This window comes from Anastrepha obliqua, chromosome 4, assembly GCF_027943255.1.
Source record: "Anastrepha obliqua isolate idAnaObli1 chromosome 4, idAnaObli1_1.0, whole genome shotgun sequence".
In the NCBI taxonomy this organism is placed as follows: domain Eukaryota; kingdom Metazoa; phylum Arthropoda; class Insecta; order Diptera; family Tephritidae; genus Anastrepha; species Anastrepha obliqua.
In genome coordinates this window covers 44,305,388-44,323,023 of record NC_072895.1, presented here as the reverse complement: position 1 = coordinate 44,323,023, position 17,636 = coordinate 44,305,388, and the positions used below count along the sequence as shown (strand labels likewise).

Sequence of the window (17,636 nt, the reverse complement as noted above, 5' to 3'; positions counted from 1 at the left end):
ATATTATGTGACCTTTATAAAGCTGACTATTCTAGCTAGTTTCAGATTCGCAATATCCGCAATGTTGATCTGAAAAGCGAGACCCAACAATCTCAACCGGCTTCTACACAGACAGAGCCATGCACTCGCATAAAAGGTGCTCGACTGTCTCATCCTTTTCTATATCCTGAAAGCTTCTACAATAGTCATTGGATGGTGTCTCTAATCTACTGGCATTTCTTCCTGTTAGGACACCTACTACTTTTTAAAATTTTCCTTCTTAATTTAAGTAGACTCTTAGTGCGACTCATGTTCTATTCGGGTCACATTTTTCTACTTATAGCGCAGGTGTTTAGCAGTTTCCAGTTTGAATTTGCAACAGCAATGTGAAGTAATTTGATGTACTATAAGTATTGTGAAAATTTCTTTCAAAAGGGGACTATGCGTTAAAACTATATAAGTTTCTCGAGTTTTGACTATGTGAACTAAAATTTTACATATTTGAGACAAAGTTCATGTCTAAGAATTAGTGAGCTAAGGAATTTTTATATTAATAATAAAATAAATCTTTTTTTAGAAAATTTAGTTTCAATCAAAGCAACCTGTTTTACTTATAAGATGCATTCATTTTTTCTCTTCAAGTTTATAAGGATGATTGTTAATATTGTTTTAGTGTTCACGAATGCCTTAAATGCAGACGAGAGGGCAATTGAAATTCAGGATCAATTCGTATTCACTTAAAAATGGGCATGCATATTATGATCATACAAAATCGGTATTAAAGAACATGACATTGTTTTATATGTTTTCGGAGTTTCTGAGTCCGAATTCGTTATCAGTTTGTCCTTTCGGGGTCAAATTAAAGGTCAATTCAAAGTCAAACACAGAATATTCACCGGATAATTAAAAAAAAATTGATTCATATGCTTCCGCAGTTGATGAGTCCGAATTTGTTATCAGTTCGTCTTTTCGTGGTTAAATTAAAGGTCGATTGAAGGTAAAACACAAAATATTCACCAGATAATTAAAAAAAAGATTGATATATATCTTTTTGGAGTTGTTGAGTCCGAATTTGTTATCAGGTTCCTTTTGGGGTGAAATTGAAGGTAAGTTGAAGGGCAAACACAGAATATTTGACTGAAATTCAGCTCTAGATAATCTCTTCTAAAATCATTTACGAGCATTTTAAGAAATATATTATTAAAATCGGTCAATAATTCGATCCTGTAGCCATTTTTAAACAAAATGTGTAAAAAGATCCGCACTGTGCGATTCCAAAGGGCAAATGTTTTTTATGAGGAGTTTTTTCATGGCAGAAATACACTCCTCTTAAGCACTTCGTCCTTTCAGAACAAATTTAATGACGAACATTTAAAACTATTTGTTTTTTATATATCTCATTCAAAATATTATCTGTAGTATTACTCGTAAATTTTTTAAATTCTCAATGAAACGCAAAAATACCATTTAATTTTAAGCCAAAATGAGCCCAGAAAATACTTTCAAATGAAAATGAGATTTTAGCAAAGCAAAAAAGCTCACTAAAAAATAAAAACAACATCACGTACACCAAATAATGGAAAGCTTTAACTATGACATCATTGAACAGAGTAAAACGCAAAAATATTTATCACGCACGGATATACACATACATATATTGATAAAAGGCTATAAAAACCAAAAGGAAACAAAAAAAAAATAGTGGCAATAATAACAACAACTTGGTCGTTGATTATTGCATTGAAAGCTGAGTTAGTAGTAAAAATAAGGGCTAGGCTCGGTGAGTGGGTATGTGGGTCAAAAACTGTTAAAGTGGTAATATGGCACAGAAATGCGTAGTTAGTTGGTTTTTGCATTTCAACTGTCTGCTGCCTGCTAGAGGCTTGGCCATGCAGTCAGTATTGGAGCAGTTGAGCGACGTGTTGGCGAAATAACAGTTTAGTTGTATGCCAACAGCAGTAAGTGCAGGAAGTGCTTTTGAATGAAGAAAATAGTTACAATTCGTAATAATATAAATAAAATAAATGTAAATAATATAAGTGGGAAAATTAAAGGGCGAAAGGTGTCATTCCTTAATGTGAATACTTTTTTGTTTTAAAACGAGCCATGAAATTTTAATGCAACTTTAGAAAACTTTCGAAATGAACTGCTGTACAATTAAATATGCACGCAGATAAGTGGAAATGTACCATATGTACTTACAAAAGCACGCATAATATAGTATATTGATTTTAGTTAGACAAACATAAAATTAACGTGGCGCACAAGCGTAGAGTGCCAACGGAAACCCAACGAAAAATACAAAATTAGTGGATGTAAAAAAGAACAAAATTATTATTTTTAATCAATAATGGCACTAAAGATTTCCATATTAAGAGCCGTTTTGGCCGTTGTCAACACAGTGCTGCCGGTGCGTATGAGTAACTTTTAAAGTGTTTGTTTATTTACATTTTTTTATTTTGATAACACAGCTGCTTGGTATTGGACTGATTGCGCTTTCTGTTTACGAGTTAAATACTTCAACGCCTGGAACTATGCAACACATTTCGATTGTTATACAAATATTCATTGGATCATTTGTGGTGCTCACCTCATTTCTGGGCTGTTTCGGATTGTGTCGCGAATCGTTGGGTCTCACTTGGAGTGTAAGTAAATATGCAAATTGACATGAAATGTGGTTCAAAATGAATTAAGAGTACACATTTTTTTTGTTTTTCATTTTATATTGCTTTTAATCTAAGAGCTTAATTAGTTATTAGTTAAAAATGAGGCAATTGATTAGCATACAAATTACAGATATTTAAATTTTTCTATTGCGTGTTTATTATTAATAAAATATTTTGAGATTATTTTAATAAATTTTTTGATCATGTAATATTTTCTTTTTTAATTTTCCTTCATATTGGTTATGTCCGAAAATAAAGCAATAAGATTGCCATCTATTTGAATGGGATTGCACCCTGGTTTATTAAGAAAAGAATAATAGCTTTAGCAAAGAAATTAAAGTCCTAAGGGAGCAACTTATATTAGTATACACCTACACATACATATACACATAGTATACTTACAGAATGAAACATTTCTAATTGCAATTACGTGATTTTTTTTACCGAATAACCGGACCATTCAATTACTAAGTAAAGTCGGTCGCGGAGTCCAAAAATCGGCATAATTTCAAAATATTAATTAATTTCTATATGTAGAATTTTGAAAAAATAGAAATTGGTTTCATGTTTTCAAAGTTTAGACATTTATGAATATGTCACTAGTAGCGTTTTTTTAAGTTCCTATTGTTTCAAGAGTTATAGCCATTTTGTTGCCATGGCATTTCTCAAAACGTTTGACATTATATCTCAAGTTCTACTGAACCGATTCACTTGAAATTTGGTGTGAGTCTTCTCAATATATGTGACCTGGTCTACGAAAAGGTACCTTACGTGCGAAAACAAGTTTTCGAGAAAACAGCAGTTAAAGTTTAAACTTCTAAAAAAATCAGTCTTTTTCGTATTTGTACTTTTCTTTTTTTTACTTTTAACAAACTTTTAAACAAATTATGACTTTCTGGTTTTCACCATTTTAAAGAGCCTTTCACACACTATCCGAATCAACAAAAAAGTGAAAAATAATTTTTTAACACGTAAGGTACCTTTTCATAGACCAGGTCACATATACCTCTATTGGAAAACTAGTATTTGCATCAAATACAATTTTTTTACTATTTTTAAAAAATTCAAAAATGTTCAAAAAGTACGAAAAAATGTACTTTTTTTCAGACAGCCGTAATTTAGCAAAAAAAAATTTTCACTTTTTCTTAGTTAGTACGATAGTGGCATTCATCGAAATTAATAACCTTTTTCTTTTTTTTTTTTGTTTCAGATCATTAGAAAGCTTGCAATTATGACAAGTTTAGCGCGCCATTTTTTAAGCGCGCAGTTTTTAATTTTTTGACATTTTTTGTTTTTTATGTATTACTAAATGACTGATAAATGTCCGGTTAAAAAGTGGATGGTCAAAATATTTTTCGTTTTTTATTTATAGCACCTGCAAAAACACCTCAAATTCATGCCTTTACACTACATAGAATACCCCTTAACCAACATCAAAAAATATACTCAATGCTTTATTTATGCTTTAGAAGGATTCCGAAAAAAAAATTTGGATAAGTCATTAAAGAAGTTAAAGTTATTGTTGCAATAATTTGTTTAAAAAATAAAAAATAGAAAAAACATTTAAAAACGCATAGTAATTACCATTTTGTTACTAAAAATTTCCTACGCTAAAAAAAAACATAAAAATACTTGTTTTTTAGGTTTTAACATTTTTTCACTTTGCAAAGTTTTCAGGGCATTTATAAAAAAGTTTAATTTTTTTTTTAAATAAAAAGTTGGAGGGTATAATTTTTGGATATTTGTGAAGGGAAATTAAAATTAATGATCTGTAAAGATTCTCTACGAAATTTACGTTAACCCACATTTTGCCCATTGGAATTCAGTGGTACTTTTTAAAATGTGGGTGGTAAGGGTAAATATCAAATAGAACTTACAAATAAGTGCTTAATCTTTTTGGTCATACAACAAATTTAAGCAATAGCTTCATCAGCATTTTCGTTTTTTTGACTATCCTCATGTTTACAGCTTAAAAAATTATTGATTGTGACTCTAAACTTATCTATCACCAAGTAATTTATTTAAAAATCCAAAATGAGGAAAGAGCTGGGGTGAATGGCGAACGCTATAAAGCCATGCTGACTGAATTTTTGTTTCCAAAAATTAATCAGCTAATAAACAACGACGACATGGTCCCAACAAGGCGGCGAAATTTACCATACAGTGCGCTTAACAATCGATTTCTTGGGCTGATCAAATGGACCATGTAACTTGTAACTGCGGCGTACATATGCCGGATGTCATATTCAAAAAATAAATGCCATGAAACTATATACCATATTATATAATAATTTAAAAAAAAATTCATTCCATTAATATTTCTATTACGCATTGTCATTTTAAGTTCTCAAGCTCTTAAAACCCCCCGATATGTTCATATGTATAATATTTTTTAACATTTCCCTCTTTCTATTCATATTTATTTGTTCCCTTCTTTTCAGTATGTAAGTTGTATGCTGATATTACTTATATTCCAAATATATTTGGTTGCTGTGGCTGGCGTTACCGACTATGTCCAAAATACCACCAATCACTTCGATACGCTTTGGAGCAATGCCACCATAAATGCGGCAGAAATCGCCCAAATTGAGCAACAGGTTAGCGGTGTGATAGCTTGTTACTATCACTTTAGTTTTTGACATTTCATGTATTTCTAGTACGAGTGCTGTGGTAGACTGGGTCCTCAGGACTATCCCCAACGTGTACCCAAAAATTGCTATTTCAATTTTTCTGGCGCTGAAAATGATCTTTACACCGAAAGTTGCTTGAAGGTTCTACAGGAGATGGCGCGTAAAAGTGGTAGCACTGGATTGGCCATTAAACTGACGTTATTTGGTTTTGAAGTGAGTACCTTCTACTGCCTATCTACATATGCCACTTAAGCACTCATTTACAATCATAATTATCTAAGATTACTCAGAGTAAAAGAGTAAAAAAGAAGGTGAAAATTAAAAACAAATTGTTAAATAATAGGAGTTACGAAGTTTTTATGCCAATATGAAATTTAAAGTTCCAGTAAAATATGCAACCTTTAAATTAAATTAAATTTTTTTTCCGTAAGCATTAAATATCAATTATTATTAAGTGCTCTACAATTACTGATGTTTTTGTGTGAAAATTAATCAGATTTCTCGAAGTATAAAATCGTCCGTTAGCCTAAGGTTAGGTTATTTAACCCATTGGGATCCAACTGACAAAGGAGTTCTTAGCTATTTACATATTTATATATTCTTTAAATTGGATTTTCAGACAGTCAGTGTCTAGCATTCAAGGAGTTTGGTCTTCTTAGGTGCGCTATCGTTGTGTTATTCAGAGCGGGTTGTTCCGTTATATTTTTCTCTTCTTTGATTAGCTAAAAGCATTGCGTTATTTATTTCTATGAAAATATAAATCTCAGTTTTATTTCGATTTGGTTAGTTTTCTCTTTTCCTAATTGCGATAATGCCCCCCAGGGCAACTGATAACCGGGAGAATCGCTTTGCTTTACTCGCAAGCGATACCCCACGCAAGAAAAAGAAATTAAGTAATGGTTCATCACTTAATCTTTTCCCTGAATTACCAAGTGTTACTGTGATAGATCCTAAGTTTCTGGTCTTATCCTGCAGTGATGAAAATAAAAAAATTTCAGACTATTCATGTTTTGCCGTCCATAAGGCAATTCAACTTATCAGTAAAGAGGTTATATCGATCTCCGAACTCAGGTATGCCAACCTTCTGCTACTGGTAAAGGACAAGAAAACAGCTCAAACATTTTTCTCTACCACGCAATTACAAGGAATGTGTCGTGTCACATTTTCATTTCATTCTTCACTCAACAACACCAAGGGGACAATCTATGCCCCTTATCTGAATAGAGTGTCTGATGAAGAAACTGTGAATGTTAAGAAATGTTACTTCTATTTATAAATTCAATAAAATGTTCAATGGAAAACTAACTACCAGTGGTGTTATCCTACTATCTTTTGAATCTTACAAATTACCTACCAAAATTGATATGTCATGGCATTTTGTAAAAGTTAGGGAGTACATTTCTAATCCCATGCGGTGCAAACTGTGTCAACTGCTTGGTCACATCACAAAATGGTGCAAGAATTAACCAATATGTGTTGGGTGTGCACTACCTCCCCATCAACCAGACGATTGCACTCGTATTATGTGTGCAAACTGTTCGGAACAACATCCTTCCCCCTCCAATTAATGCAAAAAATTTAAACAAGCTAAAAATATCTTAGCTATAAAAACAAAAAATAAATGCTCCATGATGGAGGCTAGAAATATCTATCGTACACAAATTACTTAACCCCCACTTAATTCTTCAACATCTTACGCCGCTGTCCTTTCATTAACAGAAACTCCAAATGCCACTACTACCCAAAATACCTCTACACCAAAAACAACATTAAATAAAGAAATGAACCACTTACAATCATCGAATAACAAACAAACGAACTCTCAAAGTACTGCGTTTTCATTAGCAGAAACCTCGCGTGCTCATCTTGCACAAAGTACCTCTACTTCTAGAACAATAGTAAACCAAGCCAACAACTACATTGAATCACAGAATACTAAATTAAATAACTCTCCAAATCCAAAAGTCTCCAACGATCAAACATCTCTCTGTACAAGCTACAACTTAGCTAATCAACAACATAAAGAAGAGAATGCTTCTCATGAGTAGAGTTCTTTCTCTTACTCAATTATCTAATATGGGAAATTCTTCTGATGAATGATGCTCAAAATAGTAAATTTCCAGTTATAAATAATTCTCTTAATAATTTCATTTTTTACCAATCACTATGTTAACTTTCTTGCAATATGGAATATAAACGGCTTTTTTAACAATTACCATGAGCTTCTTCTACTTCTCTCAGATTTTAAACCCGATATTGTAGCTTTACAAGAAACTCACCTTGCAGTTTCCATTAATCCCTATCCTCCTTCGCCTTATACTGCCTATTTCCATAACACAAGTAACACGAATAAACACGGGACTGGTATCCTTATTAAAAAAGTATTTGGCATAAAAGAATCGAGATAGATATGAGCCAAGGACCGACTTCTTTAATTGCTATGAATTCAGTCTGAGATACGCTGATGTAGATGAAGGTTTAGGATCAGGGAAATATGGTATGCCCTTTGTCCAATAGTTAATCGATTCTAGTGGGAGAATCTGTTGGTCAAGTACCGCTCAATCCATTCACACTGGTGTACGGTGTGCAGTACTTATTGCATATAAAAAAATCGAAATTGTCCCTGAAAATCTCTCTCATATGTATGTATGTATTCTTTCTTTTCTGAAGATTACATATATAGGAGAAATCCTTTCTAAATACCCTTTCCTTTGTGACTCTCTATATTTCAATAAACGGAAGAAGTCTTGGTGTTTTTAGGCGGTCCACGAATCAATCCAATTCTTTGAGACTGAAAATACTCATCTACCAGAGCATCGACCAATACAAATAATAGTCAATTGCAGTTGTAGATGTTACAGGACACGGCAGGTAAATAAAACCACCCATTTTATTGTTTCTCATGATTTCCTCATCTCTTTTGCAATTTGGAACATAACTTTGTCATGTCTTTCTGGATACTGTGAATATTTTCATTCCTTTTAGGCTCCAACGCATTTATTACATTCAATGCCGGTCTCCTGTAATGGTTTTATCCGACTTTATTCATCTTTCAATTCTGAGTCTTAGAAAATTTTCTGCCTTGCACCACTAAGTTAGTCTTCGACTTGAAAATCAGTGCTTTTGAAGCTGTAACACCTGTTACGCCTCATTATTTCATTAACTTTAATGAAATGGAAGGGAAAAATTCCTACTTAAAGCAAATGTCAAGAATTGAATGAACAGAATGGTTCTATGGATGCTAATTTCTGTTGGTCGATTGTGTCAACGACAAATGGCAAGCCTGGTGTCAAAGACAAGTGGCAAGGCTGAAGAGGAGAAGTAAGAAGAAGCATTCGAGGAAGAGTTGGGTGAAGGAGTTGTCGTTCTTTGGAATCTGAATTTTTCCGATTATTTTATTATTTAACAGTTTCATGTACAATAGATATATGAGAATAAATATTTTAACAAGTCAGAAGTGGAATAAGTTTATCCAAACGCCTAAAAAGGAAAAACGCCGACGTCGTGCAACATTGTACAGACATACAAGTACTTCGAGAACTTTCAACGTGGAAAGCAGCGCAAATTGCAAGTTTTGCTAAACGGCATCAGCTTTTCAACGGAAAGTCTCAACGACGCAGTCAAGTATTAGCACTGCGGTACGAGGCCACAACGTATTGTCAACGTCCGAAGACGAAATATACATTGGTATATATACGAATATTTGCAACGAATTGCAAATACGCTAAATATTAACAATTTCTGGAACTTATACGCTGAAGTTCAGTCACAACGATCAACACTTAACGACAGAGCAGTTGACGGCGCGTACAAACAGAGGCGCTGACTTCGCTGCTTATACAATTTCGACTGCGAAGGTACGAAGCGAATCAACTTCAACTCATCGTCGCTGTTGAAAGAACCAACGTACGAATTTGAAAACAAAAAGACAATAAAACGAATAGCAACGAAAATATATCAAAAGCAAATACAGCTGAAGGCAAACAAATAAGATCAGAGAGAACGAATGCGATTTTAGTGAACGAATAAAGCTAGCAAAATACAAAGAGGGTGAAATAAAATTATTAAAGAATACTGCTTTCTACGAATGAAATATTTTATTTTACAGACACAATGATCAAACTAAATACGCTAAAGGTGATTCAGTTGAATACACTGCTACGGGCTAATGGTTTGCCAACGACAGGTTTGAAGACAAGCAAGATATCAAGGCTTCAAGAAGCCTTAGGCGTGGATGAAATAGATCCATCGGAGCTCGAAGATGAGGGTGTGGAATCAACAAATGATTTAAGAATGCAACTCAACAGCTTGAGAGAAGCAATGGCAGGGTTGACGTCAGCAATTGGTACACTGAATGGTAGTTCGCCACAGGTGCTAAACAATAACGCAAATCAACAAACATCCAACGTTAATGACGATGTTGATCCAGTTTCAAACGAGTCAACCTGGGAGTCAGCTGATGATTTACGTAGAGTGTCGTATCCAAAAGTGACGATTCAAGACATGATCGGTGTAATGCCTGAATTTGATCCACTCAAAAGCTCAACATCACCAACGCAGTTTTTAATCCGAGCTGAGCAATTGCAGAAATGCCACGGTTGGAAAGAAGAAATGATGTTGATCGCAGTTCAGCACCAAATGAAAGGCATGGCTAAACGTTGGCTGGATGCACAACCGGTGTTTCAGTCCTGGTCACAATTTGTTAACGCATTCAAAATCGATTTTCCATCAACACATAATGCAGCTGAGGCACATAAAATGCTTATGAGGCGCAAACGAAAAAACGGCGAAGACTATGTGGAATATTATTATTCTATGCTAACCATAGGTCGACAAGGTTTGGTGGATGATGTTTCCATCAATACACATATAATTAGTGGTCTCAACGATGGTGCATTAACAAAGGCACTGGCAGCAATGAGTTTTGGTTCATGTAGCCAATTGTTACTTGCACTCAAGAACTTAACGATTACCAGTAGTATATCAACGACATCTACTACTCCAACCCAGCAAATATTGAAATCTGAAACGAAATCTAATGCGAAGCAAACGCAAGTGAAGTGCTTTAATTGTAATGAGTACGGTCATATTGCAATCAAGTGTCCGCAACCGCAAAAGAAGGTACGTTGTACTGTATGTACTAAGATAGGGCACGAAGCCAAGAACTGCAACAAGAAACCAACAGTTGTAGAGATTGGGAACCACAATGAAAGCGATGAAGCACCGCCAGTCATGAAAGTGGTTGAGTTAAATGGAAAGGAGTTCGAAGCTTTTATTGATACCGGAAGCGTATGCTCTTTAATTCGCGAATCAGCAGCAGATGGCATGCAGATACTGGGAACAAATAAATGTTTCACAAGATTCGGCGGGTCTAAAGTGCAAGTGACGAGACAAGTCAATGTTGTTGCAAATGTTGATAACGTTCAGCGAGAAATAATATTGTACATTGTCGCGGATAGCCTGCTGCCCTACGACATTTTATTGGGTCGCGACGTCTTACAAAACAATGGGTATCACATGGTTGTAGACAAAGGCGTACTACATTTAGACGAAATAAAAATAAATAATTTTAATATATCCAGCGATTTATCGGAAGAAGATAAGAGCAAGGTACGTAACCTTTTAGTTGATAAGCAAAATTCTTTTGCCGAAGATATAAGCCGAATTGGCAGATGCAAAAGCGCACAAATGACGATAGAGGTAACCAAATCAGGTCCTATACTTGGTAAGAAATATCAAGTCCCTTTTTCACAACGTCCTGAGTTGTCGAGAATTTTGGCGGAGCTGTTGGACAACGAAATTATAAGTCCAAGTAGTTCACCTCACGCAGCTTCAGTACTTTTGGTAAAAAATCTAATGGCGAAAATCGAATGTGCGTTGATTACCGCGCGCTTAACGAGGTCACAGTTAAGAAGAATTACGTAATGCCAATAGTGGAAGAACAACTCTCGCGCCTTTCAGGGAACAAATATTTTTCCACATTAGACATGACCTCCGGTTATTACCAAGTACCGATGAACGAAGATTCAAAAAAATATACAGCATTTTTAACTCACGAGGGTTTATTTGAGCATAATGTTATGCCTTTCGGTCTGGTAAATGCTCCAATGGTTTTCCAGGAAATAGTTGTTAACTTAATTAAGTCATTGAAACATCGTGATAAGGTGGTAAGCTATGTTGATGAGGTTATCATAGCCACGAAAACCGTCGACGAAGGCATCATGGTCCTTAAAGAGTTTCTGGAAGCTATCAAAGCTACAGGTTTAACACTTAGACCATCCAAGTGTACGTTTATGGCTCAGCAGGTTCAGTTTTTGGGTCACGATATAAATAGCGATGGAATACGTCCAGGTAAAAATAAAACAAAGGTTATCGAGGAATATCCAAAACCGACTTCGACCAAAGAGGTACGACAATTTTTAGGAGTAACGGGTTATTTCAGAAAATTTGTTAAATAATATTGTATACTGGCTCGTCCGTTAACGATGTTGCTGAAAAAAAACGTAGAGTTTGTGTGGAACAAAGATCAGAACGATGCCTTTGAAAAGCTAAAAGCAATGATAATTACAAAGCCAGTACTAGTAATCTACGGCGCAACGAAAACCCATGAGGTGCACACGGATGCAAGTTCCATAGGATTGTCCGGGGTGCTATTGCAAAACGACAACGACACTGATTGGAGGCCTGTGTTTTATTTTAGTAGGCAATGTAATGAAGCAGAACGCAACTATGCCAGCCATGAGTTAGAGGTTCTGGCAATAGTTGAAACATTGCAACGATATAGGTTGTATTTAATCGGACAAAAATTTAACGTAATCACTGACTGCAATGCTATAGCAGTAACAAAAGCAACGACACCATTGTTACCGCGAGTGGCTAGGTGGTGGCTCAAACTACAGGAGTTTGATTTTAAATGTATCCATCGTGCGGGTGCAAAGAATACATTGGCTGATGGCTTAAGTAGAAGTCCGACATTTCCACCAACGGAACCGATAACGGTCGCAGAGTCAGTCTATCGAGTAGTTAATATCGACAACGATTGGGTATCGGCAATGCAGATACAAGATGAGACACTTAAAGAGATCATCGAGGTTCTCAACGGGAAAAAAACATTTAATGAACGTCAACTGAAAGATGATTAAACTTTGCAAGGTCAACGGTTATATCGCAAGGTCAACGGGAATAAGCTACTAGTAGTCCCAAAAGGCGTGAAGTGGCGTTTGACAAGAGCGTGCCACGATGAAGCAGGTCACTTCGGGTTGGACAAGACCTGTGAACGGTTATCTAAAGACTTTTGGTTCGCTCGTATGCGACAATACGTAAAATCTTATATTGCATCGTGTCCAGAATGCTGCATCAATAAAGTAACAGGAGGGAAGAAAGAAGCGCAGCTACATGTAAGCAAGGTGGTACCAATACCATTTCGTTGTGTGCACATAGATCATTTGGGGCCATTCGTACGAAGCAAACACGGTAATTGCTATATTCTTGTCATTGTCTGTGCTTTCACTAAATATGTAGTTATACGAGCATTGCGGAATACGAAGACAACTCCGGTGTTAGCGGCACTACGTGATTATATGACGATATACGGATGTCCAACGCAAATGGTTTCGGACAGAGGCACAGCCTTTACATCCAAAGAGTTTCAGAACTTCGTCGAACGATACGACATACGTCACACGAAAGTAGCAGTGCGCACGCCTCGTGCCAACGGTCAAGCAGAGCGTATTAATAAGACCATTTTGGCATCACTTAAATGCAGTACGAAATCCGACAAAGATTGGGACCAAGCGCTACCCCAGCTTCAATGGTGCTTAAACTCCCAAAATAATACGACGACAAAGCAGAGTCCGAATAGTATAGTTTTTACCTACAAACTTCGAGATGTTACCACCAATCGGTTAATTCAAGCAGTACAAGACGAACGCGATGAGGACACATATCAACACGAAGACTTCCGAATGAAAGCAGTGGCCGAACGAATCGATGCCGAAAGGGCCAAATGGAAGCAGCGGTTTGATTCAAAACATCAGACACCCAGACAATACAACGAAGGAGACTTGGTAGTGGTTGATTATGTACCCCAACCCACTGGTACCTCACACAAGCTTGATCCGTCGTTCAAAGGACCGTATATGGTAACTAAAGTTTTACCCCATGACCGCTACGTAGTAGAAGATCTGCCAGATACTACAACTCGGCGAAAACCTTACGCAGGTGTATTTACAAATGAAAACATGAAACCGTGGTGTATTCAAGGTTTAGTCGACGATGATCTCGATGATGAGAAGTCAGGTCCTGATATCGACCGAAATCACATCGATGACAACGACCGCAGAGAATCGTCCGGAGATACGATCAATCAGGAAAGGCCGAGCTGTCAACGACAAATGGCAAGCCTGGTGTCAAAGACAAGTGGCAAGGCTGAAGAGGAGAAGTAAGAAGAAGCATTCGAGGAAGAGTTGGGTGAAGGAGTTGTCGTTCTTTGGAATCTGAATTTTTCCGATTATTTTATTATTTAACAGTTTCATGTACAATAGATATATGAGAATAAATATTTTAACAATTGTAATCGAAATATAAAATAAAAGATATTTATTTGGGATAAAAGAAATCCAATATTTTCTTGGTAGATGGATGTAGTGATCGATACGAAGTACAAACAATTTAAAGTTTATGCTCGTTGTCGAGGTGACATTTCACACTAAAAAATGCTTTTGCGGGTTTTTATTTCTTCCATTCAATTGCGAGTTACAGGGTGTTAACAACGCATGCCAAAAAAGAGAAAATTAGGTACATTTTACAGTTATTCTTTGATAATGGCGAAAATGCAAGCCTCTGCAAGCCGCTGAAATTGTGAATAGTGATTATGGTGCCGATACTGTAAAAGCTGATTATGTGGAATTTAGCTTGCGTCGATTCCATTCAAGCATTTTGGATGTTAAAGAAAATGTTGATAAAATTAGAAAAATATCGTAGTTGACAGATTTATATCATTTGCGCTAAAACTGTGTAACAAAAAAAAAAAATTAAATATACTTTTATGGAGACTTAGCACAACTTGTGGCTATAGAAAAACTAAAAAAATGGTATAGGAGAAATTTCCAATACACCCCCAAAATCTCGTTTTATGGCCATAAAACCGTTTTTCAGTAGGTTGATGTGAAGAATCACTCCTAACTTCGCCAATTTCCATCCGATTTCGAATTTGTTTTTTTAGTTCGAAAGAGCGTAAGTTATACCTACATACCAAATTAGTAAAAAAAAAAAATAAAATCTTAAAACCCATACAACTCTATTAATTTTAATTCAATTACAGTCAAATATAGCTCATTCGACGCAAAATTAAATTTACTATAACAGTAGTGTACTAAAAAAAATCCTCAATATCGGATAATACCGTAAAAATTACGTCAAAGTTGAAAAAATAGAGAAAAAATAAAAAAATTCCACATACTTCCGCCTACAGTCTCGTCAGTTGTCATTTCAGAAAAATTGTCAACACACTGTCAAAAAGGCTTGTTTTTGTTCTTTCGAACTAAAAAAACAAATTCGATATCGGATGGAAATTGGCGAAGTTAGGAGTGATTCTTCACATCAACCTACTGAAAAACGGTTTTATGGCCATAAAACGAGATTTTGGGGGTGTATTGGAAATTTCTCCTATACCATTTTTTTTAGTTTTTCTATAGCTACAAGTTGTACTAGGTCTCCATAAAAGTATAAAATCACTGTCGCACAGTGTAATGTATTTCTTTGAGAAATTATAATAAATAATAATAATAGGAAATAATTTTTTATATAAACTATTTTATAGTTACAGTGAATTCATGCATTTTCAAAAATGTTGTTGTAATTTCTATCACATTTATATTCTACAGGTACTTGCCTTGTTCTTTTCTGGTTTGTTGGGCATTACCATACGAAACAAGCGAAGAAGAGACCAATTTGTGGATCACTAGAAGCGCGACGCAGAAAAATGGACAGTAAAACTGTGAAAAATAAAATATTATAGTTTTTTTAAGTTATTTATTTAATACAATATAAACAGTGCAAAGTAATAATATTTATAAGTAAATAATCGAATAAATGCCTGAAGCAGTCTACTTTACAAAAACCAAAACAAAAAACAATACAACACGTAGCAGCATATATAATATTATAAATTATTTTGTGGAGTGCTTTTTATATTTACCTAAATATTTATTTTATACAAATGTACACGAAATTTAATGTATGTCAATGTACAATGTTAGATCAAAAAATAAAAATTAAAGAAAATGTAGGATAAATAAATATATTTATGTAAACAAGAACCTGTTTTACCTGTTTGAAAACAATTCGTACAAGAGTAAACATGCAAGTTAGTATTTATTATGTGCTGAGGTGGTGTGATAATTATGTGCTCAGGTGCTCAGGTGGTGTGATAATTATGTCAGAGTAATAGAGTGAGCTCTGAATTTGGTTGTACTCATTTCACTGCTTTTACTTATTTGCTTTATTTAAATTTTAACACACAAATTTTGCAAATTTATAAAATAGTTCATTATAATAATTAAGTAGCAGCCTAATACGCAGTGCGACCAAAAAATATACATTGAAATAACTAATTAATATTAGTTATATTTAGATCACATTCAATATGTAGATATATTTGATGAAACATTTAAAAACGCTGCCTTTAATAATAAAAATTAGTTGCTATAGCGCCGTCTGGTGAGCGCATGGTGCCTTCACAAACGTTTCAAAAGCACTTCGGTTTTCAGCCTTTGTCTTGACGCTGATTTCATCTTTAAGACTGCGTCTCCAAGAACCCTGGGATAAGTAATGAGCAAATGTAAGAGATTTTTCAAGATCCGATTTAGTCTTTATGCCACATGTAGTCAAGCCCTCGCTAAGCACTGCCCAAAGACTCCCTGAAACTTACCCACCAGATGAACCCGGCCATAGAACATTTTTCGAAAAACAAAGTATGATAAAAGCGCAATATAAATTCTCAAAACAAAGAAAGCTCCCGGGTATGATCGCATCACTGAAGATAAAGGAATCTCTTTTCACACCTATATATGTATAATGTTATCGTACTAACAGGTTCTAATTTTAAGAAAATTTTTGGGTATGCAGTTTTATAACCTATGATATTTAATTCTAGTATGAGCACAACAAATACACGATTTTTTGTTTATGTTAGAGAAAAATGTGTTCCAAAATCAACGATATATTTGAGCTACTCCAACTTGCATTTTGCTATAGTAAAATTTAATCAGGAATAAAACTGCATACAAATAATTTTTCTGGATTTTCTAATTAAAACCGTGCAATTGGGAGAAAAAGTTTAGTTACCTTTTTTAATATTTGCAAAGAGTTCGAAATTTGTATTAATATGACTTTTTTTAATGAACTTCTAGTTTTGTAAAAAAAAAATATTAAACATTCAAAACAAACAAAAAAAAAAAACGAAAGAAAAATAATAAAAATTTGTCAAGATATTTGGTGCTATCGTATTTTAGACATCTCACAGTTGAAAAAGATTCCTGTGGTTGAAATATTATGTTAGAAAGTCAACAAATCCGGCCCGCAAAATTCGGTAAATGGCTAATACTGCGTATTCTCAACCATTGGCGTGTTAATTAAACAAACGAAATACCTCTCGAACTAGGTATAAAAAATTATAATATCAATTTCGTGACGAAAAACTATTCGCTTGCATTTATTGTATTTGAAAATGGATGGTAATTATTTTTGAACATTCAGGATGTTGCAAAATTTTCGCTTTCGTAAAAGCACAAAACAACTCAAAGAAACCAATTTTAGCAACGATTCTTTGAATGCAGTAAATTATATTATATATATTTTTCTTATTCCAATTAAAATTACAATAAATATATACCTATATATATATGTACATATGTATACTTGAAATTTTCTACAGGTATTTCTTGAAAAAAATACATATAAAATAAAGTAATTACAAGTGAAAAGGACAATTTCGAGTCAAAGCAAACAAAAAATGTCGAGTTCGAAAGGGTTGACGGAAGCTGGATTAGAATCACAAAATTAATGATTTCAATTTCATGTAAATATTATTACTATTTTATTTTAGAATACATGCACATATATACAAATTTCAAGTTGGCACGCCCATTTTCGGGCGGTGTATAAAATTTCTTGTAAGCAAATTTGGTCTATAGTGGTATACAATTTGCTCGAAACAGTCTCTCCTCGGAAGAATATTTAATTTATCATTTGCTGAATATTGTTCCATTTACACATTTCACACAATTAACGCAACACTGGAGTCGAACGGGCTACGCGAGATTGTTTATTTGATTTCCGAGGTGTGTTCAAAAATTAAGGC

General features: G+C 34.5%; 1 protein-coding gene across 2 annotated transcripts; it reads left to right on the top strand.

Moving 5' to 3' along the window:
* The first annotated feature begins 1,953 nt into the window (after positions 1 to 1,953).
* On the top strand, positions 1,954 to 15,418 carry LOC129244990 (23 kDa integral membrane protein-like). Of its 2 annotated transcripts, XM_054882929.1 has the most exons (6): positions 1,954 to 2,005; positions 2,215 to 2,389; positions 2,451 to 2,624; positions 5,087 to 5,242; positions 5,303 to 5,488; positions 15,160 to 15,418. In XM_054882929.1, the coding sequence occupies exons 2-6, from the start codon at positions 2,330 to 2,332 to the stop codon at positions 15,238 to 15,240; spliced, it is 657 nt and encodes a 218-aa protein (XP_054738904.1). In that variant the 5' UTR covers positions 1,954 to 2,005; positions 2,215 to 2,329; the 3' UTR covers positions 15,241 to 15,418. The 2 variants fall into 2 exon arrangements, with proteins under 2 accessions (XP_054738904.1, XP_054738903.1); XM_054882928.1 differs by lacking the exon at positions 1,954 to 2,005 and having other exon boundaries at positions 2,033 to 2,389.
* The last annotated feature ends 2,218 nt before the right edge of the window (positions 15,419 to 17,636 follow it).

Coding starts and splice junctions, on each gene's coding strand:
- LOC129244990 (XM_054882929.1), top strand. CDS start 2,330: ATGGCACTAAAGATTTCCATATTAAGAGCCGTTTTGGCCGTTGTCAAC. Junction 5,243..5,302: donor TCGCCCAAATTGAGCAACAG/GTTAGCGGTGTG, acceptor ATGTATTTCTAG/TACGAGTGCTGTGGTAGACT. Junction 5,489..15,159: donor TGACGTTATTTGGTTTTGAA/GTGAGTACCTTC, acceptor TATATTCTACAG/GTACTTGCCTTGTTCTTTTC.